We start from the raw sequence: 22,948 nt of genomic DNA on the forward strand, positions 1-22,948 counted from the left end.
GCCACTGCACTCCAGTCTGGGCGACAGAGTGAGACCCCAACTCAAAATATATATATATATTTTTTAACCAACTTATATTTCTAAGTTATGTTTTACCAATTTACACTTCTAATATTTCCCTTTGCCTTCACCAAACGTAGATCTTCCCTCTCTATTTTTCCTCCTCTTTTGTGCAATCTTTTTATTTATTTGTTTGTTTATTTATTTTTGAGTGGGAGTCTCACTCTGTCGCCCGGACTGGCCCCCGCCGCCTCGACCTGCTGGGCTCCGGCGATCCTTCCGCCTCCGCCTTCCGAGTAGCTGGAACTCCAGGCGCAGGCGCGCGCTACCACGCCCGGCTGATTTTTGATTTATTGTAGTGAGGAGGTCTCGAACTCAGGGGCTCAGGCCATCCACTCACCTCAGCCTCCCAAAGGCGCGGGATGACAGGCTGAGCCACCGAGCCCGGCTCAATCTTTTTATTTCTTATTGCTTTTCCTTCCTTTATCATTTCACATTGGCTAAGATGATAAGTACAGTATTTAAAAACAGAAGCAAAAAATGGGTATGCTTCTCTTGTTCATTACATAAGTTAAAATGATTCAAATATTGTCGCAATTTGTTTTCTACTGTTTACTGACTGATATATTATGTATATATATAAATTTGAAAAGTTTTCTCCGAATCCCAATTTATTGACTCTTTGGAAGACAAGAGCAGTTTGGGAAATAAAGAATGGTTTGAAAAACTTGTTCAAATTGATTAGAACAATTGTGCAATTTTTCTGCTTTTATGGACTACTATGGCAAATTAAATTAATTTCCTAATGTTGAAACCTCTTTACATATATGATCAAGTTCTACAGTTTCTTTAAAATAGTGTTTATTTTAATATAGTAATACTGCATCCTTATTAAGAGAGAAAATGATCTATTTTTATACTCTAATTTTTGATATTTGGGTTATGTATTATGTAGCAAACTGAAAATATTTCCATATTGTTAAATCTATGAAATGGTTTAAATAGTATAGATATTACTTTATGCCTATCAGATTAGGAGAATTTTTTCAGAAAACCATCTGGACTTGGTTCCTTAGAGAAGAAGATTAATTTTAGTATCTTTTCAATTTTATATATCTTTAAAAGATAAAATTTCCTTAAAAAACAAATAACATTACTATCATCATGTAAACATATTTACAGTAATTTAAAATACCCAGAGAGCATTTAAGTTAAATATATTTTAATTGATAAGTTATTTCACCTTCTCTTGTATATTTGCCCTATAACTGTTTTTTTTAAGAAGGAATGAGGTTACTGTGGTAATGTTCTGGAGTATTAAACAATGTTACTTTCCCTTTCCCCTTCTCTGGAATGCTGCCATACTGGAGTGATCGCGTGCATGTCCAAGGTTGTGTCCTCTGAGGAACGTCAGAGGCTTCACATGGTGATGGAAATAAACTTCACTAAAGTAGTTCCAGCAAATCACTGAACAAATAAATAAGCAAGCAATAATAACAAGCCTGAGAAGACGAACAGTCCCTCTTACATTGCTAGAATATATTGTCTAAGTGTCCAATTTTCAACAAAAAAAGAGACAAAGTGACAGGGTTCAGGAATGCTACCCCAGAATATGGTACCTTGACATTTGAGAAGACACCAGAAGCAAGAAAATTTCCCTAACCTTCTTCTGCTGTTCTCCCTTAAAGCAGACCATTAAAACCCAGGAAGCATGCTCTCTGGCCTTCTTCCCATCTCTCATGAAACCCCCCAATATATCCAAAGGGAAGAAATGTCACAGAGACACCAAGAAGAATCTGAACAAACAAGTCTTGCTAAGTTCTCCCCAGCTCATTACCATTAAAACATAGTTTTGTCCTCCAATCACACTTTTTCATGACTGTCCATAAAAATAGAGATTTCCTGTTTTCTTTAGGGTCTTCATCTCTGAAGACTCTCATAAATTTTTATGCTTTTCTCTTGTTAGTTTATCTTTTGTTATGGCAGTCTCAGCCATAAACCTTGCAATGAGTAGGGAAAATATTTTACTTTTTATCCCCTGCAAAAGAGAAAGTGTAACTTATACAAAGGAAAAAAGTAGGTTATAGAAACTGCCTGTAAGAAGGACCAGATGTATAACAAAGATCTCAAAGAAGCCATTATAAATATGTTCAAAGAACTGAAGGAAAACATGCTTGAAGAAGTAAAAGAAGAAAAAGAAGGTACATGATAGTGTCTTATCAAATAAACCATATCAATAAAGAGATGGAAACTTTAAAAACTTACAAATTCTCAAGTTAAAAGTATAATAACTAAAATAAAAAATTCACTAGAGACATTTGAACTGACAGAAGAAAGAACTAGGAAACTTGTAGGATGATAGGGATTATTCAATTCAAAGAAAAGGGAGAAAAAGAATAAACTAAAATATATACAACACCAGAGAAATGTAAGACATTATTAATTGACTTAGCATATGTGTAATTATAGTGTCAGAAGGAAAGGAGAGGAAAAAAAGGAGAAAGAATATTTGAAGAAATAATAGCAGAAAATTTCCCTAATTTGTTGGAAAATATCAGTCTATTCATCCAAGAAGGTCAATTAACTCCAAGAAGAATAAACACGAAGATATCTATACACAGACATATCATAGTGAAAAACTGGAAGTCAAAGAAAAAGAAAATCTTGAAAGCAACAAGAGAAAAATGAAACATAACAAAGGATCACCCCCTTTTCAGTAAGATTAACAACTGCCTTCTCATCAGAAATCACGGAGACCAGAAGGCAGTTAGATGACATATTTAAAGTGTGGAAAGAAAAATAAATGGCAACCACAAAAAATTCAATATCCATCAAAACTATTTTTCAAAAATGAAGTAGAAAGTAAGACATCCCCAGATATACAAAGAAGAGAGAATTTGTCACTAGCAGACTGGCCCTATGATTAAGAAATACTAAAGAAAGTTCTTCAGGTTGAAAATAAGTGACAGCAGACAGTAATTCAGATTCACATAAGGAAAACAAAAAGCATTGATACAAAATAATTGTATAATTTTAAAAGATAGTATAAATGCATGCTCTTTCCTCTTAACTGATGTAGAAATCAATTTAATAAAACAATACATATGTAATACTACTGATGGGCCTATAACATATAGAAATATATTTGCTAGTAACAGTACAATGATAGGGTTAGGAGCAGAGCTATATTGTAGAAAAAAAATGACAATGACACCAGATGGTGACTCAAACCTACAGGAACAAATGAAGAAATCCAGAAATGGTAAATTTAAAAAGGCTGATATACAGATACTATACTATATAACATTATTTGAAGTAATAATTATAACAGTGTTTTGTTGTTTTTATAGTATACATAGATGTAATATACATAGCAATAATAGTAAAACAGGGAGGGAGGAAATAGAATTATATAAGAATAACATTCCTATGTCTCACTGGAATTAAGTTAGTACAAATCTGAGGTAGATTCTGATCATGTGTAGAATGATAAACCCCAAAGAACAACTAAGAAAATATCTCAAAAAATATAATAAAATATTGCCAATGGAATTTAAATATTATGTCAGAAAATATTCACTTAATGCAAAAGAAAGCAGCAAAGAAGGAATAGAAGAACAAAAAAGAAGTTAAAAACAGAAAACAAAAAGTAATGGCCAGCCAGGCTCGGTGGCTCAGCCTGTAATCCCACGCCTTGGGAGGCTGAGGTGAGTGAATTGCCTGAGCCCGCGGGTTCGAGACCTACCTGGGCAACTTGGTGAGACCTCATCTCTACAATAAATCGAAAACTTAGCTGGGTGTGGAAGCACGCGACTGTAGTTCCAGCTACTCAGAAGGCTGAGGCAAAAGGATCTCCAGAGCCCAGCAGGTCGAGGCTGTGGTGGCCGGGAGCAGCCACTGCACTACAGTCTGGGTGACAGAGTGAGACTCCAACTCAAAAAACAAAAACAAAAACAAAAAAGTAATGGCCAGGCATGATGGCTCATGCCTATAGTTCCAGTTTATCAGGAGGCTAAGGAGGGAGGATCAGTTGAGCCCAAGAGTTCAAGGCCAGCCTGGGCAACATAGTAAGACCCCATCTCTAAAGAAACATTAAAAGTGAAATAAAAAGTAAAGTGGCAGACATAAACCCAACTATATCAGTAATAACATTAAATGTGATTAACATTAATGTGATTTATGTTAATGTGATTAATTGTGAATTAAACAGTTCAATTAAATGACAGAGATCATCAGACTTTATAACAAAAGAAAATCCAAGTATGTGCTATCTGTAGGAGATACATTTTAAATTAAAAAATACAAATAAGTTGAAAGTAAAAGCAAGAATGGAAAAAGATAAATCATGCAAAGGCAACCATAAGAAAGCGGAGTAGCTATAGTAACATGAGACAAATTTTTTTAAGTTACAAAAATAAAGAGGGGCATTTTATAATTATAAAATGACCTATTCATCAAGGTAGTATAACAATTATAAACATATATTCATTTAACAACAGAGACCCAAAATATATGAAGCAAAAATGACAGAATAAAGGGAGAAATAGATGATTCAACAATAATAGTTCAAGATTTCAATATCCTACTGTCAATAATGGATAGAACAGAAGGTCAACAAGGAAATAGAAGACTTGGACAACACTATAAACCAACTAGAACTAACTTACATCTATGGAACACTCTACATAGCAACAACAGAATAAACTTTTTTTTTTGCAAGTGTATATGACACATTCTCCAGGAAAGACCATAAGGCAAATCTCAATAAAGTTAAAAAGAATTGAAATTCTACAAAATATTTTATCTGACTGCAAAGAAATGAAATTAGAAATCAATAAAGGAAATAAGTTTGCAAAATACACGGATATGTAAAAATTAAACAAACTTTTAAATAACCAATGGGTCAAAGAAGAACTCACAAGGGAAAGCAGAAAATACTTTGAGATTAATGAAAATGATGACATAACATATCAAAACCTATGAATGCATCTAAAGCAGTACATAGAGGAAAATGTATAGTTGTAAATACCTATATTTTTTAAAAAGGGAAAGATACCAAATTGATAATCTAAACTTCCACCTTATTTCATTGAAAAATAAGGACAAATTAAACCTATAGCAAACAGAAGAAAAGAAATAATGAGAATTAGAGCAGAAATTGAGAAAATAGAGAATAAAAATGGTAAAAATCAATAAACATAGCTGATTTTTTTTTTTAAAAGATCAGCAAAATTGATAAGCTGTTTGACTGAAAAATTTAAAAAGAGAGAAGATTCAAATTACTCAAATCAGGAATGAAAGAGGGGACATTACTACCAACATTACAGAAATAAAAAGAATGATAAAGATTGTTATTCATAGTAAGAGTACACTGTGAACAACTGTATGTTAAACAATTAGATAACATAAATGGAATTAACAAATTCCTAGAAAGATACAAAGTATTGAAACTGACTCCAGAAGAGCTAGATAATCTGAATAGATCTCTAACAAGTCAAAAAATAATCTAATTTATAATATACTTTTAAAAACTCACAAAGGAAGCCTAGGCCCAGATGGTTTTATGGGCAAATTCTAACAGACATTTAAAGAATTAATACCAATCCTTCACAAATTCTCCCAAAAAATAGAGCAGAAGGAAATGTGTCCAACTCATTCTATAAGGTCAGAATTACCCTACTACCAAAATCAGACAATAAATCACAAGAGATGAAAACTACAGACAAACATTGCTTATGAATATAGATGCAAAATTCCTCAATAAAACACAAGCAAATTAAATCCAGCAACATAAAAGTAGGATTAAGCCGGGCTCGGTGGCTCAGCCTGTAATCCCGCGCCTTTGGGAGGCTGAGGTGAGTGGATTGCCTGAGCCTGCGGGTTCGAGACCCGCCAAGGCAACTTGGTGAGACCTCATCTCTACAATAAAAAAATGAGCCGGGCGTGGTAGCGCACACCTGTAGTTCCAGCTACTTGGAAGGCTGAGGCGGAAGGATCGCCGGAACCCAGCAAGTCGAGGCTGTGGTGGCTGGGAGCAGCCACTGCACTCCAGTCTGGGCGATAGAGTGAGACTCCAACTCAAAAAAACAAACAAACAAAAACAAAAAAACAAAAAAAAACATATAAGTAGGATTGTATACCATGAGCAAGGGAAATCTATCCCAGGTATACAACAATGATTTAACATCCAAGATCAATTAATGTAAGGGCAAATGGATTTTGTAATGGAATTTAAATAGATTTAAGTGGAATCTATCTAAATGGATTCAGAGAAAGCATTTGAAAAACCAATATCCCTTCATGATTAAAAACACTCAAAAAGCTAAAACTTGAAGGTGGGAAAAACACACAACTAACACCATACTTAATGGTGCAAGATGAAATGCTTTCTCGCTAACATTAGGAACAAGACAAGAATATCTGCTTTCACTGTTTCTATTTAATATTTGTACTAGAGGTTCAATTCAGGTCAATTAGGGAATACAAAAAAAATAATGGCTTCCAGATTAAAAAGGAAAAAGTAAAACTATCTTTATTCACAAATGACGAGATTTTGTATAAAGAAAATTTTAAGGAATCCACCAAAAAATGATGAAAACTAATGAACAAGTTTGGCAAGATGGCAGGGTACAAGAATGATATAGAAAAAGTAGGATGAAGCCGGGCTCAGTGGCTCAGCCTGTAATCCCACGCCTTTGGGAGGCTGAGGTGACTGGATTGCCTGAGCCCGTGGGTTCGAGACCCGCCTGGGCACCTTGGCGAGACCTCATCTCTACAAGAAATCAAAAATCAGCTGGACATGGTAGCGCATGCCTGTAATTCCGGTTACTCGGAAGGCTGAGGTGGAAGGATCACCGGAGCCCAGCAGGTCAAGGCTGCAGTGGCCGGGAGTGGCCACTGCACTCCAGTCTGGGCGACAGAGTGAGACTCCAACTCAAAAAAAAAAGAGAAAGTAGGATGAGGATGGAGATGACCTACTCCATCACTACCACGTGAGTGGCAACAGCTGCCAATGCTGAGTCTGATACTGTCCAGGGGTGACCCCACCAGGCCTCAGGCTACCTCCCCTCAGCCTTCCCTTGCCAAAAACTTTTTCATTAAAGAATGTTTGGGAACTTAAAAAAAAAAAAAAAAGATATAGAAAAAGTAATTGGAGGGAGAGGCAAGATGGTGACGGAACAGGTCAGAGTGTGAGGTCTCCAAAAAAGCACGTGTCCATAAAGACTCTGCTTGAGTGGGTATGTGCTGGTGGGTGAGTAAAAATCCATCTGAGGGGAGACTCGGGTTCATGCATCCAGGGCTTTCCTCTGGAGGTGACTGCAACCCACGAATGCTCTGAGATTGGAGCCCCTGGCATGCAGGATCATCTGCCATTCCTCTCTTGAGAGGAAGCAGCAGAGAACAGTTGCTCCTTACCACCAGGCACCTAGCCCATGCCACCACCTGCAGCAGACTGAGCACAAGCCCCAGGAACCATGGAGAAGGCAGGGTGTGGAAATCTGAAACAGAGCCCTGCTGCTGTGAGGAGATGCGAACCTGCACCATCTTTTCTGTCCTGGGACCGGGCAGAGACCTGCATTGCCCCACCTTGCTCTGTCTAGCCTCCAACCTGGGACACAGAGGATATCCCCTCATGGAACTAGGTGAGACAGACTCCCCTCCTCCACCCTGGAACAGGCAGACACGTCAGATGGGAGTGGGAGACTTGATAGCAGTGCCAGCAGCAGAAGAGATGGGTGAGTCCAGATCTGATCTGTCCTCCCACAATAGTCCATGAGGCCATCTGACCCATGCTGAGAGCAACCCTGTAAGCCTGTGCTGAGAGTGAAGGGGTGGAGGGAGACTGGACACCAGAGCTGCTCCCTAAGGGGGAGGCGGCAGCCAAAAGGAACCTGGAGTTATAGAAATCGCCATGTAGTGAGTTTTTTTTTCTTCTTGTTTGTTTTTTGTTTTAGTTTTCTCTTCTTTTCTTTTCTCTTTCTTTCTGTTTTTACTTACATTTTCATACTTGCTTTGTTTCTGCTATGTTAATTTTTTTTTTTTAGATTTTCTGTTTCTGTATGGGCATTTTTGAGGGCAAGTACATCAACAGGGGTTTTTGTTTGTTTGTATGATTGTATGTTTTTTGTTTTTTTGTTTTTTCTATCTTTGTTTCTCTGTTTATTTGTTAGTTGGTACACCTGTTTTCCCTCTTCTTCTCTCTCTCCACCTTCCTTTTGTCTTCCTCCTTCATTTTCCCATTCTTTTCCTTTTTCTTATCTCACTTTGCTTTTAAGGGGTAAACATACAACCCCACTGCATGGACAGACTGTAAGGTGATGAGAAGTGGGTTCCAGGGGCTCACACACCTGTCAGAAGATACTGGGATCTGCAGATAGTTTCTGAATCACAGCTCCCTCCCCTTAATTAAATCCCAAAACTGCAAAAAGCACAGCGTTCCACCCACAGTCCAGCTTCAAAATTGAACAAAGCCAAAGGATCTACAGAAGGAAGAATAGGAGATTGAGCAAACGGAAGTAAAATCTCTCCCCCATCACTGAACAATAGAATTAAAGAAGAGGTTAAAAAAAAATTAGGAAAACCTACACAAATGAAGAAAAACCAAAGGAAGAATATGGGTCTCATACAGACCCCTGGGAGAACAACTGAGAATATAGACTTCAGAACTCAAACAATGAAGAGTCCCCAGAATGACTGGTTTTAAACCACAAACCCAGGATATTAATAGAGAGAATAAATAGAAATGAGGAGAGACAAGAGGAAAGAATGGAGTTGATAACTGAGATATTAGCAATAAAGAATACAGTGAATGAAATAAATAATGAACTGACAAGAATGGAAAGCAGAATAAACCAAGCAGAAGAAAGAATCTCAGAGCCGAGGACCAAAATATGGAACTAACCCAAGCTATTAAAAACATAGAAAAAAAACAGCAGCAGCAAGAACAAACTCTATAAGAACATTACGACAGGGATAAACTTTCACATTTCAATAATTAGCCTGAATGTGAATGGACTAAATGTACCACTGAAAAGACATAAAATGGCAAATTGGTTAAAATATCATGATGCAACAGTATGCTGTCTCCAAGAGACTCATCTCACCAGAAAGGACATTCACAGACTCAAAGTAAAAGGATGGAAAACAAATTTTCAGGTGAATGGAACACAAAAGAAAGCCCGAGTTGTGATTGTAATATCAGACAAAATACCCTTTAAGCTATCAAAAATCTAAAAAGATGGGAGGTCACTACATACCTATAAAAGGTTCGATCCATCAACATGAAATATCCATCCTAAACATATATACACCCAACATAGGGGCACCAACTTTCATAAAGCAGCTTCTAGGTAAACTAAAAAAAGATATTGACTCTAACACTATCATAACTGGGGACTTAAATACTCCACTAAAAACCCTAGATCATCAAGACAAAAAATCAGCACAGAGATCCAGAACCTCAATGTGATACTTGGCCAAATGGACATAACTGATACCTACAAAACACTCCACACAACAACCATGGAATATACATTCTACTCATTACCACACAGAACATACTCTAAGATCAACCACATCCTCAGTCCAAAATCAGCATAGACAAATTCTATAAGATTGCCATACTGCCATGCACCTTCTCAGACTACAGTGGAATAAAAAAAAAAAATTTAACATCAACAAAATTCTCCTAAAACCCACAAAGACAGGGACACTAAACTCCTGAGTCAACACAGAAATCAAAACAGAAATTAAAAGATTTGTGGAAACAAATAAAAATGAAGAAACATCTTACCAAAATCTCTGGGATGCCATGAAAACAGTCCTAAGAGGGGAATTCATATCTCTATGAACACACGTGAAGAAAATGGAAAGAACACAAGTTAGCAGCCTAACAAATCACCTAAGGAACTGGAAAAGCAAGACCACCAACACCCTAACTTCAGCTGAAGAATCCAGATCACCAAAATAAAAGCCCAAATTCAGGACATAGAAGACAAAAACATAATACAAAAAAAATCAGCAAAATAAAAAACTGGTTCTTTGAAAGGATAAACAAGATCAATGGACCCCTAGCAAGAACTGAACAAGAAAAAGAGACAAAAAGTCCAAATAAACACAATCAGAAATGCAAAAGATCAAGTCACAACTGAACCCAAAGAAATGCAAAAGATTATCAGAGATTACTGTGTACATCTGTATGGAAACAAACTCAAAAACCTATATGAAATGGAGGACTTTCTTATATCACACAACCTCTCCAGGTAGAAACAAGAAGAAATCGAGACCCTAAATAGACCAATAGTAACCCAGGAAACTGACTTTATCATAAGAAAACTACCTATAAAAAAACAAACAAACCCTGGACCGGATGGTTTTCCAGCAGAATTCTACAAAACATACAAGGAGGAACTGACACCAGTCCTATTGAAAGTATTCCAGGCAATTGAGACAGATGGAACTCTCCCCAAATCATTTTATGATGCTAACATCAAATTAATACTCAAACTGGGTAAAGATCCAACAAAGAAAGAGAACTACAGGACGATATCCTTGATGAGCACAGACGCTAAAATTCTCAACAAGATTCTAGCAAGCCGGATTCAACAAAACATCTCAAAAATCACCCACCATGACCAAGTAGGCTTCATCCCCAGGATGCAGGGCTGGTTCAACATTCACAAGACCATACACATAATTAAATACATCAACAGATGTAAAAACCAAAACATTCCATGCTTCTAGATTGGAAGAATCAACATTGTTAAGATGTCTGTCCTACCCAAGACAATCTATAGATTTAACGCAATACCCATTATATTACCAGCAGCATTCTTTTCAAACCTGGAAATAAAAATACAGAAATTCATATGGAAACATAAATGACAACAAATAGCCAAAAACAATCCTCAGCAAAAAACCCAAAAAAACAAAAAACAAAGTAGGAGGTATCACACTTCTAGACTTCAAACTTTATTATAAAGCTACAATAATCAAAACAGCCTGGTATTGGTACAAGAGTAGGCATATAGACCATTGTAACAGGATTGAGATTCTGGAAGCAAAACCTCAGTTTCTCAACCAACTCATCTTTGATAAAGCCTCCACCATCAATCACTGGGGGAGAGGAAAACCTATTCAGTAAACGGTGCTGGGAAAACTGACTGACCACATGCGGAAGATTAAACCAAGACTGCTACCTATCCCCATACACAAAAATCAACTCTAAATGGATCAAAGACCTAAACGTAAAACCTCAAACTATAAGAACCTTAGAAAATTCAGGAGATACCCTTATGGATATTTGAACTGGCAACCAATTCCTGATCAAAACCCCAAGTGCCCAAAACCCCAAGTGCCCATGCCATAAGAGATGTGGGACCTCATCAAACTGAAAAGCTTCTTCAAAGCCAAAGAAACCATCAAGAAAGCAGGGAGACAGTCCACAGACTGGGAAAAAATATTTGCCAACTGTATATTCGACAAAGCCCTAAGATCTAGGATCTGCAGAGAACCTAAACATGCCGAAAGAAGCAAACAGCCCCATTTCAAAGTGGGCAAAAGATATGAATAGATACTTCTCAAAAGAAGACATGCGAGCAGCCAAGAGATACATGAAAAAATGCTCAGCTTCACTAGTCATCAAAGTAATGCAAATTGAATCCAAGCTGAGATTCCACCTAACTCCAGTCAGGATGACCATCATCAATAATCAAAAAACAACAGGTTCTGGAGAGGATGTGGCAAAAAGGGAACACTTTTACATTGTTGGTGGGAGTGTAAACTAGTACAGCTCTGTGGAAAACAGTGTGGCGATTCCTAAAAGATCTAAAAATTGACTTTCCATATGACTCCCCCATCCCCCTACTAGGAACATACCCAGAGGAACTCAAATAATTCTGCAAACAAGATACCTGCACACACATGTTTATTGCATCACTATTCACAATAGCAAAAACATGGAACCGACCATGCTACTCATTGAAAGAGGACTAGTTATAAAAAATGTGGTACATATACACAATTGAAAGTGTGGTACATATACACAGCCATAAAGAAGGACAAAATTATTAACCCACAGCAACGTGGATGGACTTAGAATCTATAATACCGAGTGATCTATCACAGAAACAAAGAACTAAGTATCACATGTTCTCACTCATAAGTGGACTTTGAACAATTGTCGTAATATTATAGGAAGAGATTGGCAGCAGTGAGAAATTGCTGGGGAGGAGTGGCACACTTCATCAATAAGGGTACCTGCATAATGAACATTTGTATACCTAAGCCTGATTTGTGCTCCACATCTTTAAAATAAAAAAATTTTTTAAAAAGGTAATTGTGTTGTTATATACTTGCAATGAACAATCCAGACATGAAATTAAGAAAGCAATTCCATTTGCAACTGCATCAAAAAGAATAAATTAATTAGGAATTGAACAAAAGAAGTACAAAACTTATATTTGCAAAATTACACAACACTGTTGAAAGAAATTTAAAAAGATCTATATACATGGAAAGACATTCCAAGACCATGATTGAGAAGACTATATTGTGAAGATGACATATTCTCAAAATTGGTGACAGATTCAACACCCCTTACAAAATCCCAGTTGACTTATTTGCAGAAATTGATAAGCTGATCCTAAAATTACCCTAACAATTTAAGAGAACCAGAATAACCAAAACGATCTTGAAAAAGAAGAACAAAGTTGGAGGGTTAACGCTTCTAGATTTCAAAACGTACCACTAAGCTGCAATAATCAAGAAAATATGGTATTGGCATAAGTATAAACATATAGGACAATGAAATAGAATTGAAAAATCCAGAAATATACAATCAATTCACTGTTAATTGATTTTTAATAACAGTGCCAAAAAATTCAATCGGGGGAAACAATAGTCTTTTCAACAAACTGTGCTGAAACAACTAGATCTTGAGATGCAAAAGAATTTGGACCTCTACCACAAAATGAACTCACTGCTAAAATGAACTCAAAATAGATCAAATACTTAAATATAACAGCTAAAACTATAAGACTCTTAGAAGAAAACACTGTGGTAAAGCTTTATGACTTTGGATTTGGCAATAGTTTCTTTAAGATGACAGCAAAAACACAAAGAACCAAAGGGGGGAAAAATAGATAAGTTTGACTTCACAAAATTTAAAAACCTTTGTGCTTCAAGGGCACAGTGAAGAGCATGAAAAGACAATTCAATGGGAGAACATTTTTGCAAAGCATATGTCTTTTTTTTTTTTTTTTTGGAGTCAGAGTCTCACTCTGTCACACAGACTGGAGTGCAGTGGCATGCTCATGGCCACTGCAGCCTCGTATTGCTGGGCTCAGGCAATCCTTCTGCTTCAACCTTCCAAGTAGCTGGAACTACAGGTGCACACCACCAAGCCCAGCTAATTTTCTGATTTATTGTAGAGAGGAGGTCTCGCCAAGTTGCCCAGGATTGTCTCGAACCCCTGGACTTGGGCAATCCTCTCATCTCAGTTTCCCAATGTGCTGGGATTACAGGGTTGAGCCACCATGCCTGGCCTCTTTTTTTTTTTTTTTGAGTTGGAGTCTCATTCTGTCACCCAGGCTGGAGTGCAATGGCACGCTCACAGTCTCCGCAGCCTCAACCTGCTGTGGACTCAGGCAGTCCTTCTGCTTCAGTCTTCCAAGTAGCAGGAACTACAGGTACGTGCCACCACACTCTGCTAGTTTTTTGATTTATTGTAAAGATGAGGTCTCGCTAAGTTGCCCAGGCTGGTCTTGAGTTCCTGGGCTCAAGCAATCCTCTCGCCTCTACCTCCGAAAGTGCTGGGATTATAGGCGTGAGCCACTATGCCCAACTGCAAATCATGTCTTATAAATGACCTTTATCTAGAATGTGCAGAACTCAGTAATAAAAAGATAACCTAATTATAATATGGGAAGGTATCTGAAAAAAAGATATACAAATGAACCATAAATATGTGAAAAAATGCTCAACATCACTGGTCATGAGAAAATGCAAAAACCACAATGTAATAACACTTCACACCCACTTGGATGGCTATAACTGAAAACAAAAACAAAAACAAAAACAAAACAACTGTTGGTGAAGATGTAGAGAAATTGTAGTCCATATTATGTACTACTGATGGAAATGTTAAAACTGCACAGCTAGTTTAGAAGACAGTCTGGCAGTTCCCCCAAAATTAAACTTGGGCCTACCATATGATCCAACAATTTCACTCCTAGGTGTATACCCAAGAGAGATGAAGACATATGATCACACAAAAATGGTACACAAATGTTCACAGCAGCATTATTCATATTATCCCCGAAGTGGAAATAACCAAAATGATCATCAACTGAAGAATGAATAAATAAAATGTTATATATTCATGTAATATTATTTGGCAATAAAAAGGAATGAAGTACCGATGCAGGCTACAAAATGAATGAACCTTGAAAACATGATGCTAACATAAAAGCCAGTCACAAAAGATTGCATGATTCTCTTGATAGGAAATATCCAGAATAGCAAATCCATAGAGACAAAAAGTAGCTTAGTATTTCAGGGGCTTGGGGGAAGAGTAAATGAGGTTTCTTTTTTGGGTTGTTAAGATGTGGTGATATTTGCATAACTGTGAACATATGACATTATAGTTCAATAAAACAGTTAAAAATAGAAAAGAAACAAACAATATCTCCAACTTTCCTATCTTCCTGGTAAATCAGACAAAGCCTTTCGTTTGGTTTTATAGTGACTTTTTCCTAATGCCCTACCTCCCAACCTCCCAAGTTTTATAGAATCAGAATCTTATCTTCAGATTATCATCGTTTAAAAATATTTTATCCCTCTAAATGGCACCCATTAGTCTATTCATGAATTGAACTTTTGGTGTTTCATGGAATGCATCTGTTTTCTCAGGTGTTAGTTTGAAACTCATGTACAGTAAGTTCTCATTTAACATAGTAGATAGGTTATCAGAAACTGCAAATTTAAGCGAAACAATATATAATGGAACCAATGTTACCACAGGTGAATTGATATAAACAAGAGTTGAGTTCCTAATGCATATTTCTGGTCACGAAAACATCACCAAACTTCCAAATAAAGAACCACCTCTATTAAACATGGAAATAAATGTGAGCTACACATACATTTAAGAAAGATTAATACAAACAAGTAAGATAATTATTCACCCAATTTTTGGTGAATCAGTGAGTGGCAGTGGTCATAATGGCAGTGGGTTAAATCAAGGAATAAATATTTGCCAAGCGAATTTTGAGAAGCACCTCCTACCATCATGCAGGTCAAACACCAACATCACAAATGTGGCGGCTTGCTGAGTGCTTTCCTAGTGTATCATATATTGTCCATGCATTTGTATGATTATTGTATACCCTACAAATTTTATTCAACAATAATTTGCATCATTCATTCATTCATTTTCCGACTTGGTGTTCCAGTTCAGGGTCATGGGTAGCTGAAGCCTCTCCCTACAGCTTAGGGCACAAGGCTGGAACCTGCCCTGGACAGGATGCCATCTCATCACAGGGTACACTCACACCCACCATCCACTCACACTGGGATGAGGTAGCCACACCAGTGAACCTCATGTGCATAGCTTTCAGATGTGGAAGGAAACCAAAGTACCAGGGAAAAACCCATGCAAACATAGAACATGCAAACTTCACACAGATGGCAGCCCTGGCCAGGAATTGATTTTTTTCTCATCGAAGTTGTAGTGGAACATTACTAGAGGCTGCTGGATGTTACCTCCTCTGCTTGAAATGCTGTCCCACTTGGCTAACTTTTACTTCTTTTCAATAATGCAGATGTCACCTCCCAAGCCACAGTTGGTGAACGCTCTTTGTGTTCCGCTGCACCCTGGGCTTACCTCTGTTATAACATCTCTTGTTTGTCTCCCTAATTAACTGTAAGGTCACTGAAGGCAGGAACATTATCTTTTAGTTATAAGCACCTTGCCCTGAAACTAGCAGCTCTGTGGATTAAGAAAGGCTGACTATACCTTGTGATAACCTACTAACTTGAACAGTAACAGACATTGATTCTCAGGTAAAATCTGTGGTGTGTATATATATGAGTGTGTGTGCACTGGAGTGGTAGTGATCGTGACATCTGTCACACTACTGTGGGTCACCTTTATGAACCAATAAGAAATATTTTGAGATATTGTCAGTATTTGCCACCATCTCATATGAGGCTCTTGGATTGAAGTTTGAAGAAGACACATTATAAAACTGTAATCCAAGAGTCTGACTGGCATTTTCCAGGGTGGTAATTGGTTCTGATTATCACAACTTTTTCTGAATTATAAAAGAAGGCACTTGGAAATTACTATAATATATATTGTATAATATTCCACTAACATCTCTTTTAAACTTCTGATTTTTTAAATATTTGGAATTTAAAAATTAAATACCCCTTCTTCATGGGCTCAAGCGTAACGTAAACTTTTCTCTTCAGAATTGTATATATAGTAGGCTTCTGTCCCAACGTAGCCATCTGTGTGCTGAGTGTTATAGAATTCTGTAAAAACAAAATACAATTTCTCTTTTCACTCTTTTTATAGCCAAAAATATTCTGAAATTATATCATGATATACTGAATTTTTATTTTAGGTAAGAGATTGTTTACATTGGTAAATGTACCATGTTTTCAAGATTCAGCTTTGTTTTTTCTACCTAACAGCCTCCTCCCCATTAGAACTCTGTGAAGTATAAATAAGTCATAATACAGTTTCCAACTTGTCAAAATCACCATGCACAATCAGAATCCTGAATGAGCAGAAATTATGGGAACCCTTAAATAAATAACTCTAGTTTTAATCTCAGTGAAATACATAGCGGAATTTCTAAAGTTAATCTGTTAGAAGTCTTTCCACATGAACCTGCCTTCAAAAGGACGTACTTTTTCAAAATTCTCTTAGAATTCAGCTAGATCTAAAATGATCCTTTTTTCTCATGAGATATAAGGAGAAGCTGAATTGAACTGAAATTATTACTGATATGGTATTTCTAGAATAGAGGCAACTGTTTCACTATGGGTAATTCCCAGAATTTAAAAAAAGCAGATAATGAGGGTCAGTCTAGAATTCCACATCTTACTTCTGCCTGATCCTCTTGTTTACTTTTTATTTTTTAGAAAGAAGGATTGAGAGGACAGAAAAGCTTCCAGAGCGGGAGGGTACCCTAGGAGATGACCCTGCTCTTGCTTAATTTTCCAGACATATGTCAACCACCCACAAAGGAGTTTTTTAGATCATTGCAAATGTCAGTAAAGGTATAGTCATGAGGGTTATGGGACTGTCTAATAGTAGAACCTAATCTGTTTTGAGGAGGAGAAAGAGTAGTCAGGGAAGGCCTCCATGAAGATTATACATCTCATGATTTTTTGGAAGAACTTTTTTTTCGACCTGCCGGGCTCCGGCGATCCTTCTGCCTCAGCCTTCCAAGTAGCTGGAACTACAGGCGCACGCTACCACGCCCGGCTAATTTTTGATTTATTGTAGAGATGAGGTCTCGCCCAGTTGCCCAGGCGGGTCTCGAACCCGCGGGCTCAGGCCATCCACTCATCTCAGCCTCCCAAAGGCGCGGGATTACAGGCTGAGCCACTGAGCCGGCTTCGTGATTTTTTAAATAGAGAAATGCAGGTTTGCCTAATAAATAATAGATGTTTTCATTTTGTTTCTGAAAATATTATTCACCATTCAGAATTTTAAATACAACTCCCTTTCGTATAACTGCAGAGGAAAAGAGTAAATAATGCATTCTCAATGTAGCAAAGAACAAGATAGAAAGAAAACATAATAAATAACACATACAAGAAGATTGCAGTAAAAAAGAACAAGAGTTAAGATAATTATTTAAACAAACTTAAAAACATATTATTTTCCATCAAGAAATTAATTCCTGATCATTAAAGATAATTTTGTAAATATGAGAAAATTACATCAAAATTATAAAAAAGACAAAAACAACATTTAGTATTTTTGTTGTTGTTGTTGTTGAGTTGGAGTCTCACTCTGTTGCCCAGACATGGCACACTCACAGCCACCCCAACCCACTGGGCTCCAGCGATCCTTCTGCCTCAGCCTTCCAGGTAGCCCGAACTACAGGCATGCGCTACCACTCCTGGCTAAGTTTTATTTATTGTAGAGACGAGGTCTCGCCATGTTTCTCGAACCCGTGGGCTCAGGCAATCCACTCACTTCCGCTTTCCCAAAGTGCTGGGATTATAGGCTAAGCCACCGAAACCAGCCCTACATTTAGTTTTGTTTTTTTTTTTAAGTTTACCAAGTATAGGATACTGTTACGTATTCATGTTATTACTCATTATCATTTAATGACTGCATCATATTCTACTGAGTGGATTATCATCATTTACTTGACACTACCCTATTGGTCATTTTGGTGTTTTTATTTTTTCACTACTGGCAAATATTATTGCCATGGATATCATCAGAAGTTAAGACTATTTCTTTTGATAATATTTTTGAAAGTATGATCACTAGGTCAAAAGCTATGAAAAAATGAAAAAGTCTTTCGTCTGGCATGGTGTCATACACCTCTAGTCCCAGCTACTCAGGAGACTGAGGCAGGAAGAGAATTTGAGCTCAGGAGTTTGAGGCTGCAGTGAGCTATGATCGCACCACTGTATTCCAGCCTGGAATCCCAAAGTGCTGGGATTACAGGCTGAGCCACCGAGCCTGGCCCAAAAACAACTTCTAAAAGGATTACATCAATTTATTTTGTCACTAATAATCTATGACAGAACCAGTTGCCAATCTTTGCATTATTATTTTAATAGTATTTTTCTAATTGTAGCATCAATATCTGGCCATACATGTTGTTAAATACAAAAAAATATAGCTGTGTTTATCTCACCCTACTTCCTGGCAGCATGTGACACACTGGACTAGTCTCCCCATCAGAAACACTCTTACTTGGTTGCCATGCGACACTTCCCTCCTCTACTACGGAAGGTCCCCAGGTTTGGCCTTAGACTCTCCTCTCTCCTCAGAGTATATTCTCTTTCTAGATGATCTCATTCACTTGTGGCTTCAAGTACCATCCCATTCATTTACAACTCTTCAAATTGTAAGACCAGATCCCAAATTTTAGATCTAGTCTACGTCTGAGGATCTAATTAGATTCTTAATGTTGATTTCTGGTTGTCTCAAAAGCGCTTCAAACCAATACACCCCAAACTACACTTCTGACTTGAGGCTTGCCTCCCAAACCTATATTTATAAATATCTGTTGAATGAATAATAAAAATAGTCTCACCACCCAGAGGAGAGTATCTCTCTCTCACAACACATCCGTAATAGGAACATTCTAAATAGAAGGAACAACAGTTACAAAGTCCTTGAGGTGGGAGAAGAATTATTATGCTTGAGGAACTGAAAGTTAATGGTCAGAGTGTAGTAGAAGAGGGAGACTAGTAAGCAGACAAGGTTAGAGAAAAGACAGGCAGAGGCCATATCACTCTAAGCATTGTGCACTTTGGAAAACAGTTTAGATTTTCTTCTTAGTACAACAGCCAAACATTTAAGAGATTTTTAAATAGAATTTTCAATTATTTTACTTCAAAATTATTTGGCTTTACGGGAAGTTTTTCCATTCCCTTTCCCCAACTTTTCCCAATAGCAATAGTTAACATAATCCTAGTGCACTGGAAAAGCTAAGACGTCTATACTGATGAAACATTATCAACTCAGAAAATCAAACAAAACATTATCAGCTCAGGTACAGACCTTAATCAGATTTTATCAGTTTTTACAGGCTCTCTTTATATATTTATTGGTATGTTTTGTATAGTTCTGTGAAACTTTATCACATGTGTAGATTCATATAATTCTCATCACAGCCAGAAACAGAACTGAATACATCACAAAGAAGAAATTCATATTACCACTTAAGATTTGTAACTAGCCGGGCTCGGTGGCTCAGCCTGTAATCCCGCGCCTTTGGGAGGCTGAGGTGAGTGGATTGCCTGAGCCCGCGGGTTCGAGACCCACCTGGGCAACGAGACCTCATCTCTACAATAAATCAAAAAATCAGCCGGGCGTGGTAGTGCGCGCCTGTAATTCTGGCTACTTGGAAGGCTGAGGCAGAAGGATCACCAGAGCCCAGCAGGCGAGGCTGCGGTGGCCGGGAGCGGCCACTGCACTCCAGTCTGGGTGACGGAGTGAGACTCCAACTCAAAAAAAAAATAAAAAAAGATTTGTAACTAACCGGGGTTGGTGGTTCAGCCTGTAATCCTGCGCCTGAAGTGAGTGGACTGCCTGAGCCCATGGGTTCGAGACCCACCTGGGCAACTTGGCGAGACCTCATCTCTACAATAAATCAAAATTAGCTGGGCGTGCTAGCGCACACCTGTAGTTCCAGTTACTCAGAAGGCTGAGGCGGAAGGATGGCCGGGGCCCAGCAGGTCGAGGCTGCGGTGACCGGGAGCGGCCACTGCACTCCAGTCTGGGCGACAGAGTGAGACTCCAACTCAAAAAAATAAAAAATAAAAAAAGATTTGTAACTGCCCATACTTCCTAACACCTAGAAATCACATATTTGTTTTCCATCACTGTAATTTGTCACCTCTAAAATGTTATATACATAGAATCATACAATGTAACACTTTGAAATAACTGTTTAACTCAGCATCCACCCAATTTGTTGGGTGTTATCAATAGTTAATGCTTTAAATATAAGGGCTAAACTGTAAGACTCTTAGAAGAAAACATGGAGAAAATCTCCATAACATTAGATTTGGCAGCAATTTCTTGGATAGGATACCAAAGGCAAAGGCAGCAAAAGGAAAAAGAGCCTTCCTCAAAATTAACCTTTGTGCATCAAAGGATACTACCAACAGAGTAAAAAGACAACCCACAAGATGGAAAAAAATATTTGTACATCACATATCTGATAAGAGATTAATATCCAGAATATATAGAAAACTCTTAAAACTGAGCAAACAACCCAACTAAATAATGGACTTGGGAGCTTGGGGATCTATCTACCCTGCCCACCACAGTCAGTGCCCATAAGTCATATGGTGGGACCTGAGGATATACCTGACCCACTTGCAGTCTCTCCCAGCAGTGCCTGTGCATTTATCTGGAAGCCTGGGAACGCACTCACCCTGCCTACTACTACTAGTATCCATACATATTGTCAGAATACCTAAAGATTGGCCTGACCAGTTCACTACCACCATTACCAGTGACCCAGCATACTATGCAGGGACTGGAGTAGACCCACCCCATCTGCCACAGTCAGTTCCTGTACATTTTATTCAAGAGCCTGGGGATTGATCCACCCCAGTTGCTACCACTGGTACTCACTTATGCCTTCCTGGGGCCTGGGAATTTTTCTTCTCTGCCACTGCTGCCACTCATTCATGCCTTTCAGGAGCCTGGGAACAAACCTGTCCTGACCATTGCTGCCACCCCATGTGCATCTGCTGAGGACTCAGGGACCTGGGACTGGCCTTCCAAGCCGCCTACCACTGTCATTGGTAACTACTCTCACATGAACTGGGGGTCTGGGGACTGACCCACTCAACTCACCAATGCCACTGCTGGCACTCACGCAAACTCCATGGAATTCCAAGTGTTGGTCTGCCACCTCTATTGCCTCTGTCGATGGAATGCATGCTGCCCGGGGTCTGAGGAGTCTTCCTGCTCAACCTGCCCCACTGCTGGCACTGCTGGCATCTGAGCAAACCACTGGAAGAACCAAGGACAGACCCACCCAGACTTGCTACCACGGGTGCCCACATAGGCTGCTCAAGGGACCAGGGACCAGCATACCCAGCCCATCATCACTACCACTGGAGCCCAAAGATCAGCCTACTTGGTGTCTGTCCGCAGCAAAGCCTCACTACAGCATCCGATAACTGTAGCCGAAGCCACTGAGGATCTCATAAACACTAGTGATGCTGATTACAGCTAAAGAAATCATACATGGACTACATTACAGCACCCACCAAGGATCAAAGCCAAAGCAACTTACCCAACCAACACTAACAATGCATCTGTTGAAAAAAGTCTTCTACTATGAAAGCCAATCCATAAATTGGAAGAAGTGACTGTTATACCAGATACATAGCTATCAATGTAATGACATAAGAAACACAAAAAAAGTAAGGAAAAACAACACCTCCAAAAAAACACAACAATGCTTAGTACCAGATTCCAATAAAAAAGAAATCAATAAAATGCCTGAAAAATAATTCACACTAGTTTCCTTAATAAGGAAATTCAATGAGATGTAAGAGAACACAGATAACCAATACAAAGAAATAAGAGAAACAATTCATGATCCAAGTGAGAAATTTAACAAAGAGACAGATCATTTAAAAAAAGAAACAAACAGAAATCCTGGAACTGAAGAATTCAATGAATAAATTAAAAATACAATCAAGGGAATCAACAATAGACTAGATATAGCAGAAGAAAGTTTCTGAACTTGAAGACAGGTCTTTTGAAATAATCCAGTCGACAAATAAATAAAAGAATAAAAAAGAAAAGAGAAAGACTATATGACATAGTCTTTATGGGACACCATAAAGCAATTAGATCTTCAAATTTGGGGAGTTTCAGAAGGAGAAAAAAGGAGCAAAGATATAGAAAATGTATTTAACACAATAGTAGCTGAAAATTTCCCAAGTTTTGCAAGAGATGTAGACATTCAAATACAGAAAGCTCAAAGATCTCCAAACAGATCTGACCTCCAAAGATCTTCTAAATGTGAAACTGGCAAAAGTCAAAAGTGAAGAGAGAATTCTGAAAACAGGGAGAGAAAAACATCAAGTTACATATGAGGGAATCTCCATCAGAGTTTACATCAGAGTAAAATGGATTTCTCAGCAGAAACCTTATAGGCCAGGAGAGAATAAGATGATACATTCAAAGTGCTAAAAGAAAAAAAGCTGCCAGTCA

The 22,948-nt window shown here is 38.0% G+C and overlaps 1 protein-coding gene across 1 annotated transcript in view; it reads right to left on the minus strand.

The window, feature by feature from the left end:
• Positions 1 to 16,530, minus strand: part of CATSPERE (catsper channel auxiliary subunit epsilon) — a 118,067-nt gene extending 101,537 nt beyond the window's left edge. Inside the window, exon 1 of the mRNA XM_008065364.1 lies at positions 16,430 to 16,530. Coding sequence (XP_008063555.1) covers positions 16,430 to 16,512 — 83 coding nt within the window. The 5' untranslated portion in view covers positions 16,513 to 16,530. The remainder of the gene's footprint in view (positions 1 to 16,429) is intronic.
• Positions 16,531 to 22,948: the final 6,418 nt, after the last annotated feature.

This window comes from Carlito syrichta, unplaced genomic scaffold (assembly GCF_000164805.1).
Source record: "Carlito syrichta isolate Samal-C Ts95f unplaced genomic scaffold, Tarsius_syrichta-2.0.1 Scaffold308254, whole genome shotgun sequence".
Classification (NCBI taxonomy): Eukaryota; Metazoa; Chordata; class Mammalia; order Primates; family Tarsiidae; genus Carlito; species Carlito syrichta.